The sequence below is a fragment of the Clinocottus analis genome, unplaced genomic scaffold (genome assembly GCF_023055335.1).
Source record: "Clinocottus analis isolate CAN_PGR_092001 unplaced genomic scaffold, fCliAna1.0.p SCAF_13, whole genome shotgun sequence".
NCBI lineage: Eukaryota > Metazoa > Chordata > Actinopteri > Perciformes > Cottidae > Clinocottus > Clinocottus analis.
In genome coordinates this window covers 9,419,144-9,445,110 of record NW_027175854.1, presented here as the reverse complement: position 1 = coordinate 9,445,110, position 25,967 = coordinate 9,419,144, and the positions used below count along the sequence as shown (strand labels likewise).

General features: G+C 42.4%; 1 protein-coding gene across 2 annotated transcripts in view; it reads right to left on the bottom strand.

Moving 5' to 3' along the window:
• lrrtm4l1 (leucine rich repeat transmembrane neuronal 4 like 1) overlaps positions 1 to 16,161 on the bottom strand; it is a 47,042-nt gene extending 30,881 nt beyond the window's left edge. For both annotated transcript variants that reach the window (XR_011077381.1, XM_068574728.1), the window contains exon 1: positions 15,563 to 16,161. Coding sequence is in view for 1 of the 2 variants with exons in the window: in XM_068574728.1 (XP_068430829.1) it covers positions 15,563 to 15,566 (4 nt within the window). In the remaining variant the exon portion in view is untranslated. The remainder of the gene's footprint in view (positions 1 to 15,562) is intronic.
• Positions 16,162 to 25,967: the final 9,806 nt, after the last annotated feature.

Below are 25,967 nucleotides of genomic sequence, written 5' to 3'. Positions count from 1 at the left end.
ATGGAAGTTGAACAAGGCAACCTAGTTGTAAATTCCCAGTTAAAGTGCAAGATTAAATAGGCTAAAGTGTATGTGTGCTATGACCTAATTATATTTGCAATGTGACTACTCAGAAGCACTCAAATAACATATCTTTGCCAAAGCTAAATGCCCAGTCCACTAAATCTGGAATTTGATCAATACAAAACAAGAAATAATGAATGTGTATTGTGATGACTGTTACAATAATTAATATATATATATAACGATTATTGTCTTAAAATATGCCGAATGCAAGTAAAAAGGAGAAGAGCCTAAAAAAAGTAACACACAGGAACAAACACATGACTTTTCTTGGGGAAACCGCTGTTCATGTTGCATGTGAAACTAAAACTAAAGGTAGATATTAGTCAATAAAGTTGTCAGTCATGCCAGTCAATACTGTCGGTAGTCAGGTGAGTTGCTAGTCATTTCCATGAGGACAAATTTTGTCTTTAAAAGACAATACGCATGTATGTAGATCCACGCTATGTGGTAAAATATGGGATAGAAATAAATTCCTTGAGTGCCCCAAACAGATGGACATATCCATCAACTTCATTAGGTACTCTGTGAACCGAAGCGTCCACGGCACCTTGAATAGTCATGTGTCCGGTCCCTCAGGGAAGCCTCATTATGTCATTTTGTAAAAACTACATTTTGGTTCAAACTGAGAGGAAGGGTTTGCATATATTTTAGATGCGAGAAAACTCCAGGCTGCACGGTGTGGTAGCAAGCCACAGCCTTCAGACACTGGCTCGTTGACGCCTCTGCACATTATCTTTAATTAGCACACATTGGTTCAGCATGGACTTCTGCGTCGACTGAAGAGTAATAACAACTAACTGGACACGTGTACACTGGGTTCCCAGGGGAGATTATACAGAGCAGAATGAAAAGAGACTTTCACTTTAGCACAGATTGATTACCCAGTCAGTCAAAAGCAAGAAACAAGGAGTCCCGCAGAACAGCGTACACTGTATTGGAGCAAGCTGTGCAAGCCTCCTACAGCTTTCCAAATATACATTAATCATTTCAAAGGCTTGTCTCTGAGTCTGACCAACAGCAAACACAGAAAACAGCTGCCTGCAGCGGCCATTACGGCTAACTGCACAGAGATCTACATCCCAACATCTGTCACTGCAGGAAAAGACCACAAAGTTAGAACATTAAATATGAATAAAATGTGAAAACCATGGTTCAGGCAGGCATTGCTATCAGTTTCCACCCCGAAGAGATTTGATCTCATGTGGTAAGCTACACACATCTGTTTACCTGGCTCTCTCTTCTTAGTAGAGCATGACCAATCATAGCCGGAGGGTTTTGGAGATTTCATATCTCGCTTAAGTTAAATCTTGGAGATTTGGGCAACATGCAGTGCAGCAATACGGAAGTAGACATTAGTATACTTATCACAAAGATAAATCTGTTCCTAATAACTTTCAAGTCCCAAGTTTGTTTTTCCACTTCTTTTTTAAGTATTAAATGGCAGCGGATGGGGTTTGTGTGGTAACCTTGACGTCTTATAATGCTGTTAGCTGCTATAATTCTGCATTGATTAATATCTCTCACAGAACATCAGTGAATTGAGTCTTCAGTCTTTTTTTCTGCATGAAATCCTTCTATTATTGTCACAGGATGGTTAAGGAGTGGACCTAAATGTGGATGCGTGGCTCAAAAGTACATTTACTGTTTTCGAACTGAGCAGGATTCTCAAAAAATACAAAGCAGGATTCTAGTGGAACGGAAACAAAAGCAGCGACAGGAAAACGGGACACACAGGTCTATACAGTACAACTTATAGGAGACAAACCGGGTTTAAATACAAGGGGAAGGTGCGGGTGATTGGACACAGCAGGATTTATGTGTAGTTGTAATACTTAACGCTCAATTGTTGACTATTGGTCTCAGGTTTAATCTCGAAACATATCTTGTGTGGTGGTTGATAATACAAAATCATATTTATATAACACAGACATTTCACACAGGCAGAAATAAAAAAAAACAAAGGATGCAGCTACACACAGATTTCTCCATAACTATATATTTAGAATCACATATAAATAAATCCAAACATGATCTATAAATTAGAAGTAGCCTGAAGATCGTAACTTACAGGAAGTATTTTTTTCTGTAACTTCCTGTTAATACTTTGAAGGCAGCTGAAAACTGTCCGACTTGATGGCAGTTTTTAATGAACGCCTACCGCAGCGGCCGCCTGCTCTCGTCTGGATTCCAGGCGAGAAGCAGCTCTAACGAACGAGTCTTATCACAGGGGCAGGAAGTGCAGGCGAACAGAGGACACAAGAGGCAAGGACTTTCAACATAAAATAAAAAAACAGACATTGACGGACTCATATTTTAAAAAATTATAAGTAAAAAATCAAATTGATTTAGAAGGAAGCAGAGTCTCTTTTTTCTCCATCCCATACATTTTCCTACCATGTCAAAACCTGGTGCCTACATACACATAATGCAACAGTAAAACATTGTGTTTTTAAACTGCTCCAAGTTAGAACCGTGTTTTGCACTTGGTCCAGTGGAACATAGCTCTTGGAAAGGGACAAGATGGGTGGTTGTGCTTCATGAAACTGGGGCATAATGTTTTTCCTTTTATTGCATGCAGTGAACAATGTTTCAACTCAATTTGTGTCTCATGTAGATGCAATTGCAGCCAATGAGTATCCATTACAGGACAGGCTTTGTGCTCCAGTTTCCCTCTAGGCTCAGCTTCTCACCAACTGGGAGCAGTAGGACACTAAATGTCAACTCGACGGGTCGTGCAAATGCACAAAACGGCAAACGCAAAATCATTATGTAATTTAATAAAATATATCTTATCCCCGATTACCTCACCTAAGGGAAAGAGTGGATTCTGGCAAGCCCAACAGATTCAGCTGTCGTCTTCCTTGGCGGTGCGACAAAGTTGATATTTCATTTGAATGCACGGTGCTCTGAGCACTGATGCAGAGGCTATTACCCAGAGTGCCCGAGTGGGTTGGCCAGTGGGGCCAAGGCCGCACGCTTGGGCACTTCAAAGAAATGAAAAGTGTGGAAGAAAACAAAATATTCCTTATTAAATACTCTACTGTATCACAGGTTATACACATTAAAAGGAAGCATTTCTTTGTGGAAGCTTTTCAAGGTTATAGAGTGGGTAGAATTGTATAATCAACATTTGTATGAATTGATTGCAAGCATGCTACATTTATTTGTACTTTACTTTAGACATTATGTGCTATACCTATACCTATATTGTATTGTGTGTACTTGCTTGTGTACATCCCCTCTCACTAAAACTATTAAAAAATATATATACATGTTGCTTTTTTAGAGAACAGAAAGAGTTCAACAGAACGAAGAGGCTGTATGATATATAATCTGTATTTTACATAACTTGAAGCCTCAGATATGGATTTGTTAATTCTTCCGACCCAACCTCCAGCCTTCCCTTTTCCTCCCTGACTGTCTTGCCTCTGACACCAAAGCCAAGGGTTTTTAAAGTGTGTGAAGTACGATCGAGCTTAGGCAAGCAAAACTCTAGAGCACTACCTCGTACGTGATATATTACATTATTGAGTGTGTTCGCTCAGATTTAAGGCACATAGGATTAAAAATATTTTGAGGGCACTGAAGTATGTGACATATCACCAGTCACTGAGCCCACCGTGCAACGCTGATTAATTGGTTACACAAGCTTTACATTATTGAAATGAAGTACCTTTTACACACTTAAAACACATTATTTTACGCCCATTAATTTGAAAATTGGAGTCAGCTGTAATTTGAACTCGCAGAAAAGGCAAGAAGCAGTGTTAAACAGCCGATTTATGATAAAAGCTTATTTTAGTACAACTGGAGCTGCTCATTCATGCAAAGAGCCATTCTGAAATGCAACCCGTGTTTCACAATGAAAAACAAGATGTATGGAATAGCAGAACAGGGCTGCTTATTATCACACTAGAAAAGGCAAAAAACAGCTTAAATGGGGCAGCAGTCATTGAAAGTTAAACTGAAATGAACAGTTGATTTTGTAAGCTCAGTCCTTCTGTCTGGATTTCTGAGGGATGTAGTAATGACGTCGAGTGAGTCTGTGACCTTCTTGAAAACAAAAGTGTAAAAGGGGAATGAAGATGGACATAACTCTCGCTTTGCCTGCCGGCCCCTTCGATAGAAAAAAGACAGAGGCCTAAATTATTACCACTTAAAGCCCTAATGCCATGATTAAGTGCATTGATTTGCTAAGTCTGATGCATTAAGATTCCCGAGAAATAGGATTAGCAACATATGGCGTAAAGATTCTTATTCCTCCACAAGAGAGAGAGAGCCTGCAACCGGCATCAACTTCTCACTGTAAGTGAGCGAGCCGCCATGTTAAATTATACATTATAATACGGGTAGATAAATTCAAGCATTCTGATTGGTTGAGAGTGAGTCACGTGGGTGGTGGGGGGGCGGGTAGTTTATTCAGTACTGTACAGCCTGTTTACATTAACCAGCATCCATATCAGTGCGCACTCAAAATAACAGTTAGATTTAAATTGCACGACCGTTAGTTGTCATTTCTAGCTTGACATTTACCAAACATGTGTAGCGGGGGTTTCTCTTGCGCCTATACTTTTATAATAATACAATAACAACACGCTGCTCCGTTAGGTAAGACAAGACGGCAGCCACTTTATTCTTGTCTCCCTTTTCACTCGAACAAATCCTACTCTATTTCCGTTTCCCCTCCACAATAAAAGCCCCCTAGCTGTTTACGCACACACTATAATAGCTTACACATGTTTCGTGTAAACTTTGATATTTTGGCTGGAATGACTTTTGATGAGAATGTCAGCGGCGAATAATGTGTTTGTGGTCCCTGTTCCTGCTGTACAGTCACACGTTGATACGGCTTACGATCAGGAGAGCAGACGAGTTAACGCTCCGAGAGACTAGTTAACGCTCTGAGAGCAGACTAGTTAGCGGGGGAGCGAGCGCGTAAAACAGGAAACGAAGACGAGGAACTAAAAGGGTTTGATCACAAAATAGTGATGATTTCCAGTGAAAGATAATCACCGTCTGCAATTTCCCGAGTGAGGCAAGTTCTTTATACATCATGGAGGGGGGAAATAACAGAGAAAAGACGGACAGAAGCAGCGAGAGCACTTATTTTCATCGGTGGCTAGGTGTCATACTCCACCCTGCTTTCAACCGGCCTGGTCAGTAAATCAGAGATTTACTGACCAGGTAGTCAGTTTTATAGTCCCGTATGTGCGTCCCGTATGTGTTGGGCGTTGCATTTTGGCCACAATACGTGTGACATAGTGACAGCCACAGTATAAACGGGGACAGATATCTGAGTGTGTATATGTGTGTGTGTGTTTTCTCCACTGGAAAGACTAATAATTTATCTACTGAGTCGTTGTGTATAATCAGGATTGGAGGAAAAAAAAAACAGTGGAATTTCTCATGATGTTAAAATTTGACACTAAGTACGCAATTAGTATTTCAACTGTAAAGTCAGACTTCTGATAACAATTCAAGATAAATGACTTACAATGACAAGTGATGACAGTTTATTTTTGTCTGATTTGAATAACTGTCCCCTCTAGAGATGCCGAGCAAGCGTTCAAAGCCTAAAGATATTACATTTACTGAGACGGAGAAAAGCATCAAGTCCTCTGGGACCATGGGTCATTTAATAATAGACTTTGATTCATACTTTGTTGTTTTTGTGTTCACACCTATTTATCAACTAATTTATTTGACATTCAATTGACGTCTATACGCTTTTATGCGGGTTTACAAATCTTCAAACACAAATTGTCTCATACCGTTTACCTTTTTGCGAAAGCCACTTGCTGTGGAGCATAATTTGCAAGTCGGGAGACCTTTTAAAAAGAATAATTGATTACTTTGAATGTCAACATTTTCAAAGCAGCAGGTTTCACGCTTCAGAGTCACTGACCTGGAATAAGATGGACGGCAAACCGGATATAAATTTGGTGGACAAGAGCGCGGCATTAATATCCGGTGAGGTAGTGTTGGATTGAGGTCCTTTTAAGAAAGTGAATTTTTCAAAAAGCTTCAGTCAAACCATTCTGGTTTGGTGCCAACAGCTTTCCCTGCGCCTGATATTTCAGTGACTTTGAGCCAAATAAATGTCCAGCAATCACACAACTGTTTCAGCATGTTGTGCAGTCTATTTCAATAAAAACATGAATACACCACATCTAAGAGTAGACAAACTTAACACATCAAAAAGATGATCGTACTTAAGAGAGGTCAGAACAAAAGTTCAATCTACACACTGCTTTATATTCCCATTAAAACTTTAATTATCTCTTGCTGCAGTGTTTTCATCCAACAGGAAGTTCTTGCCCGATGAAGATCCATCAAAGATAGCAAAACTGCAGCAAGAGATAATTCAATATATGAAACAGTGAAACGATGTTATTTTTGCCTTGATATCTGCTTCTTTATCCAGCGAGTGTGCTGCTTATCTTCTTTAGACACTGGCAGTAGCTTCATTGCACGGCTGTAAAGATACAAAACTTCCCCCTGAACATGATTAAAGCCTATTGGAAACTATTTGAATATGATGGCATTTAAGAGGTCTAATTGGGGTGAAGTCTGACTTTTAGTTGTCATATATATTTATATTTGCCTACATCATACAGTGTGCCTGGTACAGCTTACAGCTCTCTCGCAGCTGCACCCTATAAATCTGAAGTCTTCCTTTACACCCACAGCGCTTAACATCCAGACTCCGTGTGTCAAAAATTGACAGCCGAAAGTCTTTACAGGCCAATAATATTACACATATCAGGAACTTTACTGACGGTGGCTTTCTTATAGACCTTCACACACACACACACACACACACACATACACACAAATGCACGCACACACATTGGTTTAGCTTGTGTGTGTGTGTGCGTGTGGTATGCTGCTAATCAGTAAAGGCAGACCCGTTCAGTTTCTATGAAAAGCAATAATTATCTTTAATCAGAACTTAGTACTTAATGCCATTGAATATAAACGATGTATACAACCTTTACAAAATTACTTTCTGTATGTGACCTAGGAAAGAGCTGTTTGCTTACTTTCTTGTACAAATCCCTTGCAAATCCTTTTTGAATACAAGCTGTGTTAATGATAAAATACTTACATACAAAAATGGTAGGGAAATGTTCAGTCCCGATAGGAAAAAATTACTTGAGCTTTGGCCAATACTAAATACTGTTAATTAGGTATTGTAACTCCAGGTTCTATGAAAATAGGCGTAGTCCTATGAGAGCTGTTGTTATTGGGTTTAGCCCTGTGCATATGTGCAGTTGTGAATATTTCTTTTCGTTACCTTATGCTCCCTTATATCCGCACTTGTGACACATAACACCCATGCGCCCGTAGTTCTGCTCTAAAATTAAACCAGCATTTCTTTTCAGTTGACATAGATGGAGCCAAAGCGGCCCACAGCTTCGAGGCTATGCCAATACTCATAGACTTGAGTTACAATATGTAACTGACTTGCCAAATTGCAGAGGCAATGCAATTTTTCTTCTGGTTCTATGAGGGCTGACTCACATTTGGTGCAGGCCTCAAGCGGCCCTCTGATGTACTGTAGTTTTGGCAATTCTGTATAATTGTCCAGGCTTGGATAAAACAGGCTAGTGACTCAAAAGAAAGACGCAGTTTGATAAAATGTGTGCTGGAACATCACAACAAACCCGCTGCGACGAGTAAGAAGTGGTTGATCAATCTTTAAGGTCAATAATGCATATTAATAAGGAGGATTGCTACTCATGAAATTGTGATGAAATGTCTGGGTTTTTCTCTGCCGCGTTTGTGCAGAGGCAAGCCTCTGTTTTGTTTGGGGAGCGTGCACTGTGAAGATGAAAAATGCTCAGTGGGAGCATTAGCAGGCTGGCTGAGAGAAAACTGCTATTTAGAGAAAATGGGTGGCCCTGAAAAGGGTCGCTGTGTTTCTGTTGCTTAGCTGGAAAAAAAAAAAAGGCATGCACCCCCCCCACCTCTGTATCCCTCCATTGGCACTGACGCCATTGTCTCCATTGTGTCTAGCTCTTACAGCTTCAGCGCGGAACTGCTGGGCCGAGGGGGGATATCTCGACAGGGTAGAAGGAGGCACTGGAGGTGGAGCATGAGGAGCGCCACGCAATCTGTGATGCTGCGGCTGAAGTAGATCTATTTGCCTCAAAGGTGTTGGCTGCCTTGGGCACATGAGCCATAACGCTCCGATGGAGTGGTGCAAACAGCCCATTGGGGGCAGCAGGGGTCAGGCACAGGACATCCTTCATTGTCCGTTAGCTCCAGTGCTTAGCGGCCATGGTGGAGACAGCGTAGGCACCATGCCACGTGATTGAGGTGAGCTAAAAGACGTTAACATTCTTTTATTTCATGCCATACTTTACTCCTATACCAGTGTGATGTATAACAGCGGGCTGTATTTAAGCAATAACGTACGAGAGGCAGTGCTGTATTGTCAATAACGTACTGTTCAAGGGTGTTGTTAAAACCTTGAACAGTCAGAAAAAACCTGTTATATTGAGTGCGCACTGATATGAAACGCTCAGGTAAATGTAAACAGGCATACAGTCCATTTTGGCTCAATACAGTACACCCTGTGACTCACTCTCAACCAATCAGAATGCTTGATTTCATTTACCCTTATTATAATTAAAAAATGACCTTGAAACATGGATTGTTAATATTGACACTTCTTAACAAATTGGTCAAAATCAACGCCGGCATTGATGTGTGTAGTTTTTCTTGAAACATTGCTTTCCAATCTTTATAAAACATAATATAAGAACTAAATACCTTCATATAAACTTACTAAATTGTAAATGATAAATCGTACAACAGCAACAGCACTGGGAAAAAAATCCTCATGATTTAAGTGTAAAATGTTTAATGCAGCAAAAATAATTGGTCAATAGGGGGCTACTACACGTTGCTATATTGGCTCTGCCTCACAGCAAGCAGGGCCAGCCCTCTCTGTGGACTTTAAATGATCTCACTGTGTCAGCATTGGGTTTTCCTGGCACTCTCCTGCTTCCTCCTACAGTTTAGGTGAACTGAGGACTCTAAATTGCACTTCGATGTAATTGTGAGTGTTAATAGCTCTTTTTATGTTTCAGTCCTGGGATAGCCTGGCGAACTGTCGAGGGTGCACCCCGCTATTGCCGGGATGGGCTCCACCGAGGATTAGGCGACATTGGGCTGATCCGACTATACAGATTATATATTAAAATATTGCATCTTATCAGAACCTTACTCACGTTATCCTTGGTGCGCACCAAAAATGTTACTGTTGTTTTGTCTTTGTTTGCCGGAAACTTTTTTGAAATCTAAATTTCTCCCCGTGTTCCTGCTGAGGCGTCATATGTCACATTAGCAAACTGCCTTTCATCAGAAAAATGAATGCAATGGTGTCACACTTTGTTAAAAAGCACTGAAGACCATATTTATATATCAGCCTCTTTACTGTGAGCTATATGGTGCTATACCAGAACTTTTTTTTTTTTTTTTGACATAGTCAGCACAGCTAGGGTTATTTCTCATGTGACTTTTTTGTGTCTTAGCTAAGCTCTTTAACAGGTTTTCTACTGGAAAAATTGTGATTTCACGTGCTGCCATGCAGCGATTAGGATTCAACGTTATATGAGTCAAGATATGATGAGTTGTTGGTATTGCCATATGCCGGGTTTTAAATATATATCACGGTTGGGGACATGCACCCCGACCAAAATTGTACCTTTTTAAAGAGAGCGAAAGTGCTATAACAATAGCTTTAAAAGCATGTCAGTGGGCAGGAGCATAAATGACCTGTCAGCAGTAATACATGAACGTCAGGTGAAATGTTGCAATGACTGACACACTACAATCTGAGAACACACCAGGCAGAAAAAGACCACGACCCATCTGAAAATGCATGTTGACCATGTTTCTCTTCTTCTCATAACCTGACCCATCCTCTCTGGTATCCTCTCGTCTTTCTCTCTTCAACGCTACATTATTTCTGATCATTTTCATCTTTGTCCTTGAACCTGTGCTCTCTCTCACCTTGTGCTTTCACCAGCTGTCTCTTGCTTGTCCTGCCAAAGTGTATTAAAAAAACAATATTTGTGATATTAAATGCCCTTTCTTCATTTCATCTTTGTGCTTGAGTTTGCATTATTTGGGATTTGAACCATAGAAATGTGTCTCAAATGGAACATTAACAAAATGTGTTTGACGATAACATATTTATACATTAGTACTGTGTTATTTCACTAATTGTTTATTGGCAAAGTGAGCCTCTAGGTTCCACTGTATGAACCAATATAAATATATATTGCTGAGGTAATAACAGTTTAAATTGGATCAGGTGAGTTTGTGCTTGTATTGAACATCATAATAATTCTATCCGGGGCCCAGTGGGCATCCCCATAACCTTCTCTCTCTCTCTCCCCTTCCAAAAGCTGAGCTTTGATTGGTCAGTCTCAGTGAAGAAAGTAAATACATGTCGGCTATTTATGGGTGAAAGAGAAACCAACAAACCGGCAACACTGAGCACTGCTTAACGTAGCGCGACCGCACGGGAGCTGTTGTCTGGGGATGAATAGCATTACACTCCAAGCCGTCCACTAGTGAAATTGTCTCGTTACCTGAATCACGCTTGGCATGGATTCAGCTGCCTGTCCGCTTTCCTCAAGTTGACAACATAATGGAAGAACCACCGGGGTGAGCAAAGATTCGGGTAGAAAACAAACACACATACAAGCGATAAGATGAGCGAGTTGTACATCGTGGCATTGTGTATTATGTTAGCTACACCGTAGTCAAAGTTACTGAGGGACCTAAATGGTGGGTGTGGCCAAGGTTAGGGGGTTGTTTGCTTTGCTCATGACGGCAGTAACCTGACCGGCTTGATGGTGTGATACACAGAACCATCTGAGCTGTCAATCGAGTCTGTTTAGAAAAAGGGCACTCTCAAACGATATGTGTCAGCTTACGGGATGAACCATCTGTCAATCAAACTCGTACTGAAGTGAGTCGGCAGGAAGAGACAAAACATCTGTTCTATCAAGAAGAGCCTTCAGGGCCGTTCTTCGCTCTTGTTTTTCGATGGAGAAACACTCTTCGGTTGTGATATAACCGATGCTATAGAAGAGTCGGGGAGATCAATCAAAGCTAATCACACCACGCGGATTAACCCGACTAAGCAGATTAGCTGTGGCACATTGAATAAACAGAGAGGACGTTTCTTGTAGAACCTTGACTTTGAGCGTTGGTCAATTTGTCATTGATTGATGAGAGAAAAATGCCCTGAACAAAAAAAAAGATGCAAACCAGGCTTTCACACGCTTTTTTAAACTGACCTCTTCTAATTGAAGGAAAAATGACTGAGAAGTGAAGACGGAAATAGTTCCACGTTGATATGTCAACAACCCGCCATATACTGTACCAGCAGTACTGTACCAACAAAATCTTTAACCGAGTCATTTTGGGGCCTAAACTAAACCACAAGGTCATAAGCATTGTTCTGGAAGATACTGACACATTTTCTTTTTCATCTTTTCAGCTGGAGAAGCGTGACAAGCAAACGTGGGCTGTAGCATCCATCAGGGGGCATACAAATAATAACACAATACATTATCATGTGCTTCTCGTTGCATCGTCTTCTTTTTTGTGCGAGCTCAGCTCCCACAGCTTACCGCCAGACTTTGTTCCCAGTTACGTGTCTCTGCCCGTGTTCCACCGCATGAGCTCAATGTGCATGACGCATTACTCTGAGAAGTATTTTGCAGGAAACTTTGAGGAAAGGTTGCGATTCAAGACAGACTGGCACTCTGCGCAACGGCGGGGGACAACTGAACTTAGATGAATGACCCAAAGGTATACAGGGAAATAATTCAATGTGATATGCTGTGTTATGATGGTTTGATGGCGTGTGTGGGTAGTGGTGAAGTGAATAGTGCTAAACTGCAGCAAAAAGTGCCTGATGGGGGCGTTCAGGCTCAAAATGGAGAAACATGCCTCACACTGACAGAATAATCCTTATTGATGGCTTTAGCTATTTTAAAAGGAGCTTCAAGGTTAGTTAGCTTTTCTACTCTTCGTTCTCACTGGCAGGGGCCAGTCCTACGGTATCAACACAAAAGTCTGTCACTGGGTGACAAAGTTGCGTCATTGGTCGGTGGACTTGGAGTTCCCCCCATTGGTCGTTGCGCTTCAGATAATGAGCCGTGTTTCACCAGTGACGTCTTTTTCCTTCTGTGGTAAATTGTCTTGATCCACTTCTTCAATAAAGACTTGTTTCCCTCCCACACGTTTGTTTTATTGTATGTGTGTTCCAACCCTTTTATTTGTAGGGGGGATGACACAGGCCTATGCGTGTGTCATAACAGTAGAGTAGTGTGGGCGTCGCTGTGTGGTCGAGTGGCAGAGAGAGAGAGAGAGAGAGAAAGATGGAGGGGGGTGCGACAGTGAGCGAGCTGTAAGCAGACAGCTGTTGGCGATCAGAGCGTAGAGGAGATTAACAGTAAAGTTGTCAAGTAGTAGTAAATGTTCAGTGTTTGTCCGTGAATAAATGCCGCGGCTCACCGAAGTGCGCATCGGCTTTAGCCCCGGGGGCAAAACAAAGTCTCCCCTGTGCCTGCCGAAGCACGGGCAGCAAGCTGAAGCCGTAATGTTATCTTGCTGTGTTTACTGTTCGAGCGTCATTTAAACGGCTGCGGGCAAGCTTTCAAATTGTCGAGCAACCTAGGTCTGGTAAACAAAGTAACACTCGTTGTGCGTGAGGCGTCGCAAACGACAGGTTGTTGGAAAATAGCCTGATCATACGGCGCCGGATTGAATAAATTAAAGGAGTCCCCCGTGATTAGTCTCTAGTAGTTCGTCAACCGCAACACAACCGTTCAGGAGAGCATTTAATACCCAGGAATTCACATAACCCTGTAATAATCTGACCACAATTCATCTCATCGATCCAACTGTGAACTGGCTTCCCACTTAGTCGTGCTAAAACACACGCAGGCTCTGTCTTCCTGGCTCTGGAGGAAGCGCTCTGAAACCACTTTGGAGCAAGATTTTGTGCTGCTGCTTTTATCTGTAGATTGTCCTTCAATAAAAGGTGTTAATCGCGTCAGTTGATCTAATTAGGACTTGGCAGTTTTACTAATGACAAACACATAGAGCCGATCTATTGTCTACGGTCGCGTAATGGTCTTAAATCGGCATTAAAAGTACGGGATTTTGTGCCAGTGGGAAACCTGTGAATAACACCTTCTAATCGTCTGGTGTAGCTTAAAGATGGGGAATGGAGAGAAAGAAGAAAAAGAATGTGCCCCACAGGTTGGTTATTTTTCTTTCAAAGAAAGTCAGCTTAGGTTTTCCAGATATGTGGTCATTGGGCCAATTACTGTCTCTGTCTGCCCTTGGAAACTGACGGATTATGGAATAAATTGAAGGTTATTTGAGCGTAATTGCCCTGTTGCTCTTGCCAAAGCAGAGTGTTTGCAGCAGACGATGTGTGTACAGTCAGACCGGAGACCAGTGAGCCCCCATGTTGTTCCCAAGACTCCGTTCTTCCTTCCCTTTCTGTCCGCGGGGCCCTTTTCTTTTCCAGTTTTCTTGTTGTGGGAAGCTGAAGGCCGAAGGTGTGCCACAGATATGTGATCAGCATGCACCGTATCACAGCTGCGCTTGTCAGTCACAAATGACGCTCCTCCTTACTTAAAGTGACTTGATGCTTCACTTCTTTACCCTGTTTAATAACATATATTGAATCTCCTGGTGTTGCAGGTGGTCGATTGGGCAAAAGCAAGCAATTTGGAGGGGAAATTGCAATGTGCATTATTCACATTTAGTCAGAAATCTAATAATCAATATTGAAAAACCGATGGCGAGCTGCACCTCGAGCTGCTATTCTCTCAAATATGTCGCCAAAGCTGAGTCTGCCCTTTCCGTGCAGATGATTATGACAATGAAATTGTGTCGATGTTGTGTTTTATTGTTGAATTCGAGGTGAGGGACGAAAAAAACCCATCACCACTGCAGACGGCGTGAACTTTTCACTCCCATTTAATCGGTGGAAACCAAGGCGATGAATGAGGATGGGGAGGATAGTGTGAGAGAGCTTCAGTCAGAAGTGTTGATATCCTAACAAATGCAGCCTCTTATTTTGGCTTATAGTAATTGTGATGACATAATTAAAACGGTATTAGCATGTGCTCATTAGTTGCACTAAGCTGCTCATTACTTGGGTAAGTGCCACGTTTCTGCACAGATGTTCGGGCAGCAGCCATCTCTCTCTCGCTCCACAATATCTCAGCTTTCTCAGTCGATTTGAAAAAATGAGGAACAAAACAGCAGCACTAAATGAAGCGAGGAGTCGAGACAGACGGAATGAAAATGAATGGTGCAGTTTCAAAACCTCTCTCTCTCACTCTCTCTGCACCCAACCGCCTGTCAGACGAGTGTGTGTGTGTGTGTCTGTGTGCGTGCGTGCGTGCATGCGCGTGTATGATCATAATAATAATAATGGCAGTCCTTCACGGAGATATGCAACAACAAAAGTTCCACCGAGAGGACGGACACGAACCAGTGCTGGTTTCAGTTGGAGCATCTGCAGAGTGCTCGAAAGTGAGCGCTGTTTCATCGCATGGTGAGTGACAATTTGGGGACACCCACAGTTCTCTTTGAGCACCACCAAAAGAAGAAATATGTGGAGGGGAAGAAAAAAACCATGGAAGAGAAGTGTGGGTTTGCTGAGCGGTGGATTTAGCTTCAGAGCTCCCACAGTCAGTAAAATGGTGGAGGTGATAGGAAGAGTGGGATGAGATTGTAGGTGCCCGAGCTGTCAGGAGAGGAGAGAAGAGAGAGGGATGGGAGGAGGGGGAGAAACATGATGGAGTCAAAACATGTCAGAGCTGTGAAGGTGGATGACATGAGGGAGATGAGAGGGAGGCCACAGAAAACAGAATCATCACATTTGTGCCCTTTCATTAAAAGTCGGTTTGGGATTTTGGGCAATAAAGTTGCAACAACAGGGGACGTCACCTGGCAGATAAAGAGCTGTTGTTCAGCTTCAAGTCAGACAAACACGTCGACTGAATAAAGAGTACTTGGCTCCATCTCTCCCCCCATCCTAAAGGTGAGAGCTTTACTGCCCCCCCTTTCTGGATTTGCAGAGGCACCAGCACTCCCTCCTGCAGCATGATATTTGTTTTTGCTTTTTTTAAATTATTATTATTATTCACGAGTATATAGATGGAGAACCTCCCAGTGGGGATTCAAGATGCGAATGAAAACATTCAGAGATTCTCTCTGAATATTTGGAGGAAAATAGAGCAAAAGTGCCACTCTGAACCACTGGAGATGTCAGTTTGCAGCGCAGGAATAAGCCGGGAAAATATTTTTGTGGGAGGAGGGGGAGATCTTCTCACACACTTACATATGCGCCAGAGGAGAAAAAAAAAACATCCCACATTTCCATCGTAAGGCTCAACTAATAATATTCATGATTTGCGACACAACCCCTCCGCTGGCTTACCCATGGTGTCTCATCGGTCCGTTCCTCTCCGTCCTCCGTGGCGCAATCCGCCGCACAGATCACGACTTCCACCGCGTCGCCTTCCCTTCCCTTTTCCTTCCGTACCTGGAGAGCACCCCCCCCACCCCCGAGCTCTGCGCGTCTCTCACGCGAGGGGTGACTCACCTGCCTTCATTTGAAAAAAAAGAAAGAAATAAAGACACCAAAAAAAGCAACTGTCTCTCGATTATAAGATCACAAATAAAGGGAAAAAGCTTTGAAAGTTTGCGCCCATGCTCCCTCTGACGCAGGGCAACTTTCCAGACGGGTCACACACAAATATCCATCAAGTGCCAAGTTGGATGCCAAAGGCACGGCTGTACGGGGTTTTTTTCTTTTCTTTCCCACTCCGATGCATACAGAGTCTTGGAACAGGTGCCTTGCTTGGAAGAAGAAGAAAAAAAAAATGTTGAAAGAATCAAAACGTCACACGAGGCAAAAGTTACGAGGCGGACGCGAGGTGGATGTCGCGGCGTGGATCGCCGGCGGAGGCAGCTGTCCTCTGCGCAAACATCCAGTGGAGCGGAGGAGACGCCAGGCAGCGGTCTGGCTCTGGCGCTGTCCGGGGCTCCTGTGCTGCGCCGCGCCGCGCTGTGCATTGGCGAGAGCAGGTCTGCGTGTGCGCGCGCCCGGCTGCGTGGGGGACGTTGCGCGCGCGTTTGCAGACGCGCGCATGTGGGAGAAAGGGAGAGAGAGAGAGAGAGAGAGAAGAAAAAAAAGAAGGGAGAAAGCATTCTATGCAGTGTTTAACAGCTGCAGGCTTTTTTTCCTTCTTTTTTTTTTTGGTCAAACGGGATATTTTGTTGGGTTTTGTCTCGTGTAGATCTGCCTTTTTTATTTTGGATTTGTTTTGACCGTCTCTCTCACCAGCAACACAAACCAATGCAGGAGCCGTATCCCCCCCTTTCTGTTGCTTTCCCTATTTAAGTCCATAATGCAGGTGTTGTGGAGGATGCTGATGGCTCTACATGGGCATCATTATAGTGTGAGTGGGTAGCCGGGTGATCCCACATCTTGTTGCATAATTATTGCAGATGGCTATATGCAAGCGTGCTGTTGGAGCTGGGATGCTGCTGGACATGCTTTCCAAGATACATACCCCAAAAAATAATAGCATAAATCATTTCTCTCTCATTGGGAAGCATTGTGGTTGTTTCAAGTCCAAATTGTTTTTGGGGATTGTAAAAGCTGCAGTTCTGTCTCCTTTCTCTAGCAATAATAACAGTTTGTGAATATGTAATGTTGGACTCGCTAACCTTAAAGATAGTAATGCTTTGCTATAATTGACCTATTTATATGCACACCTACCTGCTTGACTGCATTCTATTATCCATTGCTACCCTGATTGCAATTGCCTGGCAGCCTTGGTAAATCCGTGAGCTGTCACTTGTCCCATTTTTTTAAAGCCTTTCAACAAAAAAAAGGCAAAGCAGACTGCCTTGTTTTGTGTGTTTATGACTAATTGATCACAAAGCTAAGTGCAAGTCTACTTCTTCTCTTTATTTGTTCCCATCACATTCTTAGATCCTCAGAGCATCTGTTTTTTTATTTTTATTTGTATTACATATACCTGCTTTCGTAAACTTCTCAGGCAATCTACTGGCCTTTCTTTCTCAGGAGCAAAAGTCCGACGGCGTTCCAGTGACATTTCTCTCTAATTTGAAATACTCACTTAAAGTTATATGCGCAACAGACCGTAACGCTCTCAAATATTTGATTTAGCCGCCTCCCCCCCCCCCATCCTTACTCAATCACGTCGCATTGTGATTCATTCCAAGGATGGTGTTCAGTCTCCCGATTGATATTCACTTCTGATGATTCACACACAAGAGAAGGGATAAAAAAAAGACAATCAATTATTAAACGGTGCCCATTCTGAGACGTGACTCCAGCCTGACTTAAGCTAGCCTTGGCCACACCGTTTAGTGACTTAGTGAAAGTTCTATGGTGATGTGAAATTGAGAGCACGAGGTTTGGAGTGAGCAACAGACAATGAGCTCCTTCAATCAGGCTTTGAGTTTGGAGAATAAAACATGGAGGCTGTAATCGCTGCACATTAAAAACCTGTGGCTCTGGGATCAGACGCTCGGCAATCAAGCATTAGGTGCTGCGCTCCCATGTCCACAATCTGTCGTCAAAATGTATTTCATGAATGTTTTCTGTGACGCACCAGAAGGTTTTGGGCCACTTATCGGCACCGGAAATGATTCAAATTCAAAGCATTTCTTAAAAGATCCTCACTCGTACTCTTGTAATAAGGCCCTCGCTCCGGGAGGGTCCGTGCCTTCCACTTCAATCTCGAGTCTGCAAATTTACAAAATTGGTGTGCACATGTGACAGCATGCCATAATAACAAGGAGAACCGAGAAGACATGAATACAAACTGAACCTGGATGCAAAACCCACCCTTCTAACCTAGTTTTTTACCCTTTTTATTGCGTTCCTGCTGCGGGCGAAACAGCTGCAGTGTCCGCGCGTGTGTAGCCAAACTGACATAGTCACAATCATCTTTTATACAGCTCAGAGCTCTTTTGGCCGTCAAACCTGTTCTGTTTCTTTTGGCCAGTCACGTACTAACAACGCCGCCTCTTTATTTTTAGGATGGATGTTTCCTAACGAGCCTTAGCTCCTTCAGGTGTGTGAGGGATTCTGCCCCTGAGCCTTTCAGTTGCTATTTTTTTTTAAATTTTATTGTGAAGCGCCCCGGCTCCGGGTTGCATTATCTGGAACGTTATGTCACATATACAGCAATAGCGATAACATTTAGTGCAGTGTAGCTCAGTCAGCCGAGACGCTTCGGACAAGGAGCGACAAGAGCCGGCAAATGAATGTAACAAGCACACGGAGCTGCCTGATGGAGGTCTGACGGCGGCCCCCGTCGCCTGGAGCCACTGTCACAAGGAGGCAGGGCCCGTAAATCAGCGGCGCTATTGGTATCCATCCCTCTCCCCTTCGCTTCTCCGCCTACTCCACCTTGACCACAGACAAGGGGGGCCTTGATGCCGGTGGTGAGGAAGAGGAGGAGGTGGACTGCGACAAACTGCTGGTGTCAGCAAAAGGGACGTCAGGTGAATACAGGGAAGACGAGGAGGAAGAGGGGAGGGGGCAGTGACAACACAGTGGAAAGGATAGGTGACGCCAATCTCATGAGGCGGGTTAGAGGGGAGACTTTGTGGGAAGAGTTTCTTTAATGTTAAGGAAAAAACATTAAATGGTACACAGCCATGTGACACTGTCCTCCCAGAAACAACATTTGTTTAAGCGAGCAAGCCCTCCAGCAGCCGCAGTGATTATGACCCTTGACTTTTGGGAGCAGAGGAGGCGGTCACGCCGTCACAGAGCTGTGGTTTAAGTTGGTTGAAGTGTTGACCCGAAAGGTACACGGTTTGGGAAAAATGTTTGGGTTAGAGAACCCTCTGTTGCTGTGGTTACAATAATTACCATGTGATGCAGGTGGTTGAATGTCAGCGTGAAGCCGAAAACAAACGGCGCTCTCCCTTTCTGCAGATTCAGGCTCGATCACAAGTCTGCAGGGCAGAACTTGCAGAACTTGCTGTGAGGAATGTATCGACAAAAACACGGTGAAGTAATCGCTTTTGGCCACAAAGAAGAAGGCCGGCGTTCTCCAAGAGTCCGTGACACGAAAAAAATGTCGAAATTCTGCCAGAAATCGCAGTAAAGTTTTGGACTCTGACCTAAATTTCAAGAGCTACATCAAGACAATAAAAGCTGCCTTCTACAACCTTTACAAAAAATGTAGCAAGATTAATAGGATTTATGTCTTAACAGGATGCAGAAAAACGTCCCGTATTTATTTCCAGCTGTAATGGAGTCTTCACAGGACAGCTGCAGCGAGCCCAGAACGCCGCTGCCAGAGTTCTCACCGAAACCAAGGAAGTGGAGCACATTACGGCGGCCCTTGAATCGCTGACTTCCTGTGTGTGAGAGGATATACTTCAAAATCCTATTACTTGTCTTTAAAGCACAAAATAGCCTCAGGCCCTAATACCAGGCATACAAGCTCAGCTGTGATCCCGCCTATTAATGCTGTAATTTGGTGCGTGACTTAACTCCGGCAAAGGCACCAGATCATGCATGAAAAGTATAAAATACAAGTACGAGTGGATGCACTTTATATCTTTATCAATTTTAAAAAAGGCAAGCAGCATCTACTGCAGTCAAAAGAAAAAGTGAAATATAGTGTCCCATATTAACATATGTGACTGAAGACTGTGAATCTTTATTAATACGCCATAAGTGTCAATGGGAGACAATCCTCCTCCTGGGGACGGATGTAGCGCATTGCCCAAACTATTTTTATTTTAAACAGAAGGAACATTTAAGTCATAGAACATTCTTTTGTCTTATATGAGCGCTGAACAAAGAAATTCCAAAAAGGCGACAAGTTGCAATAGACTTAAAACTGAAAAGCATCTCTTTATGGTAGGAAATGGAAAATACGATAATATACTGGCTAAAATGGCAATATTTAATTATTACTCATTTGGAATATCCAATGTGTCTCTTAAACACAATTTAAGTTTATGTCCAGGGGATAAAATTATGAGTTTATTATCAGTAAAACAATGTACTGTACATTTTTATATGAAATGACTTCTGAACCTAATTTGATAAGTGTAGTGCAAACATTTTTATTTTATTTGTTGGTTCACGTTTTGCTTTTTTTCTTGCCCCTGTGCTTCATATTTTAAAAAGAGATTGCCACCTATGGCAACCACAGGCCAATACATTTTTGCTAAATTCTCATAACGTACATCATGTTGAGCTCTGCCTGTAAAGCCCTTCAGAGTCCTTCGTGTCTGAACGGCTCTGTGTACTTGACCGGCCTTCATTTGAAAACAAGGACACAGATTCTTAGAGCTTTTCTTTGAGCGGTGAGCAACGGACGCAAAACCCCGTTCACCTCCATTTGTACTGCGGTACTTCTAATGATTTGAGTGAACAGACCTTGGTTTGATGTCACGACCGTTAACGGGTCAGTTTGTCTGAATGACTTTAAATGTTGCTTTCAACATAAATGTTTTCATTCATATAGCTATTACATTATCATATCTAGACAATTTCACCCAGACTCGACTGAGAAAAGGATCTTGTGTCTGAACATGCACAAATAGTCTGTTAAAGCAGGGCTGGGAAACCTTATGTGCCACCATCGGCACACTGTAGCTTTACCAGTGGTAGTTTGAAGGGTTTTTCCTTTTTCCACGGAGACCCACCCCTACTCGGCCTCTGATTGGCTGCTCCTCATTGCCTTCTTCACAGCATTTGTCAAGTGTTTTTGCTGATAAACAAGATTGGTGGAAAGGGTTAATGATTGCAAATCAGAGGAGAATGTTTTTCCATCGGGCAGCAACCTTCTTGTGTATAGTGCTCTCATATATAATTATGTTATAATCAAAGTTGTTTTGCATGTTGCCTATATAGATGGAATACAAATATAGATCTATTCACATATCGCCTATTTGGATGGAATACAAATATAGATCTATTCGCAATTAAAATGTTGATGTTGTCTCATGATAGAACTTTGTTAACCTTCATGATCACACTTTAAAAATACATTTACTTACATAATTGGCTTCCACGTGCTAATATTGTCTGTGACTTGACATTTACTGAGACGTGCGAGGATTTAAGAGGATTGTGTTGAAGGAATTGGCTTTATTTTTATTTAGATTACCTTCAAAGTCAATCCCCCTAGGTGTGTATGATGAAATCATCTCACAACTTGTGTGAAAAGTTTCTGCTTCATTATTATGCATAATGCGATTTCCCGTGTTCTTGTTTTAAAGTACAAAAAGCTGCAAGAAGAACGGCGAGGAATGGCAAGAAGAAGAGATTTCTCTCATGACATATTTCTTTAAGGTTTAAAGTTGATCAAACTTCTCAACATCTTTCAGGGCTCCGTGGTTGCGATGTGATTAGGTCGAGGATCCCTCCGTGATTCGGTTGTTGAATCAGTTGCAAGTTTAAGTCAGGGGTAAAAACTTTTTGTCATATCTATGGCAAGAAATAGAATAACAAATGTTCATTGTCTCAACTGGGCAGCCATCTTTCTTCATCACCACACCCCTGCTGTTGTGAACCATTGCAGTCAGAACATTGTCACGGGAGTCTGAAGAGAAGAATGAGCAACATTTTGATTTTTAATGCAGACCCCAGACTTTAAACTTGTGTTTGATTGTTCAATATGTGTTGACATGTATTGGCGATTAAAAGTAAATGTCAAACCCATGAATAGTTGTGTATTATTTTCCATATCATGCATGAATTCAGAAGCGAAAACATGATGAATATCTTTTTAACTTGGCTAAAAGGAGTTTGATTGAAGGACGTGTTTCAGCTCTGTGAGGCATAACACAGTTGCTGTCAGTGTCGTATAATCAAAGCTCAAAGGCCTGTTTCGAGACGCCATATTTCCCACCGACCTACAACGGAGAGAGAGTTCTGTTCAAGAGGCAGAGATAAGAGCATCTCTGCATGGAGCGCATAACGCTGTGCAGCCACCACACACGGCGTGATCACTGACATGCCCCCTTTGTTCATCAACCAGTTGACTCACTACGTGTATTAATATCACAGATGTACTGAGGGAACTGGGCGCATCGTTGGGGGCGGCATTCGGTCCATGTAAAAGTTGAATTCCGAGTAAAAAATTCAGATGCAATTTACCCGGATCCTGCGCATTGTGGTGCCGACGCTAACGGGCTCATTCACGTGGATGGAGGAAGGACAATAAATTCATTTGACATATTTTACGACTTAATGGTTTAAATAAGGGATATTTATGCTTTTGAACTGGGAAGATGATATACCTGAAAAAAAAATAAAAAAGTTTCGTTAAATTACAGCTGTCTCTTTCTCAATGTAAGTATATGAGAAGAAGTATTGTTGGGTCACTTGGCATCACCTGCAGGGCCCAGAACTTGTAATTCCACCGTTTGGCCAGTATGTCAAATTTGCTTCAAAGCACAGGTTGAACTGTTTACGGACGTTTAACTGTGTTCAACCGAAGCCTGCCCCAACGTGATTTGTCACTACGACTCCAAATGGAGACCAGAGTGCTTCTGAAGCTTGTAACGTGGCCTCCAGATTCTCCATGTGATCCAGAGACAGTGTGGAGACATAAGCACTTCCCTGCTCCCAGAGTTTTTCACAGCCAATCAGTTTCTTTCCAGTTTCCGAAATCTTCTTTCCTCCTGCCCGTCAGCTCCCTGTATGTTCACCTCCCTAATGAGCTCCACTACCCATCTCTCCATATCTGCCTTTAATCCCCTTTTAAGTGTATTTTGTGCTGTTTCGGGCAAGTCGGAGTCGGAGGTCGTCATTTTTTCCAGGTGAAATTTTCCAACTTCCATCCTTCAAGAGTTTCAGGCCAACAACGCCAAACGTGAACCAAACCACAGCGGACTGCGACAAACTGATGTTTCTTTGGCAAGTGAACACACAGTTGAACTCTCAGCAAAGCTGCCTCCACATTTCATACTTTTTGCAAAATAACTTTTGTGCAGGGAAGATAACTTTCAGAGATTGTTTACCAAAACCAGCTACACAATGACACTGCAACATATTTTGACATACAATTAGACGCAGAACTTATATATAGTATACGGTGTGAATTATTTCAATGGATTATATATAATTATTATATATATTAATATAATTAATGTTGCTGTTATGTTGACATTTTTTTTTCCTTTTTACAGTTATTGGGGGCGAAGTCGGGGGAAATGGATTTACACTGATTTTCCAAGTTTTTAATTTCAGTCTTTGCTGGATTCTACACCAGCTCCATCACAATGGATCAAAGACTTTAATGACTTAGAACGTAAATATTGACTCAACATGGTTGTTGATTGATCTTCTGTCAATGGATGAATTGGTCTTAGCACTACACAGATTAAGTAAACTTGACATTTAAAACATCCAACGACGTACCTTCCGAGAAACATTGCTATTATTTTGGGCAGTTTTCATTGTAAAATGGTCGACGGAGAGGTCTGCGGATTATCACATTGTCATGAGTCTTAACTGGTTGCCTGGCAACACTGTGAATAAGACTCCAGGAAGTATTTTTGAATGATTGGCAAGAAATAATAACACCAAGTCACTCCTTATAAAACATGGACGTGTACAGACTTTACAACTTTACAAGTGTTGTAAATCATTTGAGTAAATTAAGCTCTTTGTTTTCAATCTTTTGAATAATAATTATGCTCTGCAAGAAAGAAAGAAAGGATATTGTGGAACTATTCTTTTTAAGAAACAATTAGTTGAGGTTTACGGCTAATTTCCATGCTCAAAGTCTTAAATTAAATTATGATTTAGTCTCCATAGTTGCTCTGTGACTCAAGGGCCAGCATTTATGATTTCAGGGGCACTATCAGCAGAAATGTTATGTAGTATTAATAACTATGTTATTAACTATGTTATTGTTAGGGTCTCATTCGTTTCACAGCTGAAAATAACAACTGACAGCAGCAGAGCGCACCTTTAACGTTTGACAGCAACAGTATGATTGGCTTAGAGACGCAGTGAAGCATCTGGTTGATTGCTTACATGTGGGACGCCCTCCAGAACAGCTGCTACGTATACGAAATAGAGATATATGAGTGACCCGTAGTGTAGGGTCTTCCTTCCTGAACTCCTGCTTAAACTCCATTAGTTGATTATAATCAACTAAAACTATTTCACTCAGGAGAGACTTGTTCCGAATTAACAATGCATTTATTACATTTGATACAACCATGAATAGTGCAGAGTCTTTTTGGGCGATCGGACTCTATCCTGAACCAGGATAAACAGGGGGCAGTGACCTGGAGTTCTGACTCGGCAGAATCCCCCCCCGGAGTCCGGACACTGGTGGTGGTGGTGAAGAAGAGAGTTGCTGTCGTCCAGCGATGACTGAGGATTAAGACTGGCTGCTGCCTGGTGGTGACTGGAGTAGAGGAGGGTCGCCTTTGTTTGCTGAGAATGACAGCTGACAGCAGCAGAGCAGAGCACACATTTAAACTTTGACAGCAACGATATGATTGGCTTAGAGACAGTGATGGGTCTGGTTGATTGCTTACACGGGGACGCCGCCCAGCTCAGCTGCTACGTCATGCGATTCAACTGAGATAAATGAATAACCCGTAGTGTAGGGTCTTCCTTCATGAACTACCGCTTAAGCTCCATAAGAATGGTGCTTTTGTTGGCTTCGAATGAGCCCTTCATTTCCACATAGGGAGAGGGTCCTTTTCATAGAGTAAATTAGCCAAGATTGGACGAACCAAATTCTGGCTCTGAAGATGCTTTTCCGTTTTTTTCACGTTACTTGAGGGGCACCGTAAGTTCTCCGGCATGCTTGTGACACTGCAGTGACGTGAGCTGCAGATTGAAAAACAGCGGGAACCAAGATTTGAATTTGAAGCTCCTGTATTATTCTCGCAACAATGGCCATTGAGCGAAAGTCGACAAAGGTGCCACAGAGTTGCCGTGTTTTTCCACTCAGCAGCTCACGCTACCGCAGTCTCACAAAGGGAAGGGTGTTTGCCACTAAATCCGACACACTGGACGTTTTTAGTTCCCAGGGCCACAGCAGCTCTGTGCAGTATACCTCACCTTAGTCATATGTCTTAGATTATGAAATAAGACAGCTGCTATGCAGCTTTGACCTGGATATAATTGGCCCTCGAGACGGAGAATCCTGCTGGTTTTCTGTCATTCTCGGTTGATGATTACATCTATCAGGTTTCCTGAACAAAATCAGACTTCTATATGATGACTGACATCAAAAGGCAGAAATCGGCATCCACAGCTACTCTTCAGTCTCCCAAGATACATTTAAAGTTGCCAAAGTCACTGACTTTTGTCACATTAAGCAACACAAACCAATGGGCCTTAATAATTCTCGTTGTATATAGCCTAAATCAATCATTTATTTGAATTAGTCGTAGTTCACAGAATTTTGGCACTGTGAAATGGTTTGATGTTTAAAGGGCAATCTCTAATTTCACTGCATAATCCTAAACTGCCCTATTACACCTTCTGAAATCACTTCTAATTGACTGCTGAGAATGACATGAATCATGACATCTCGTGATTCATGAGAGAACTGCAGCAAAAATCTATAGCAGCTCACATCAAAGCTTATTGAAGCTCTGCAAGGCGACGTTACGCAGCACCGAGCTGGTAGCTGGCTTCTCCCTCCCCATGTTGTGTGTAACAGACTTACAAACAGGACATTCCATTAACTCATATTGTCCCAAAAGGAGAAATGGTGACAAAGCAGTGATATCTGTGCGTTTTTGTGTGAGACAAGTCATTTTTTTGGCATTTTGTACAAGCTGACAAATACAGGACG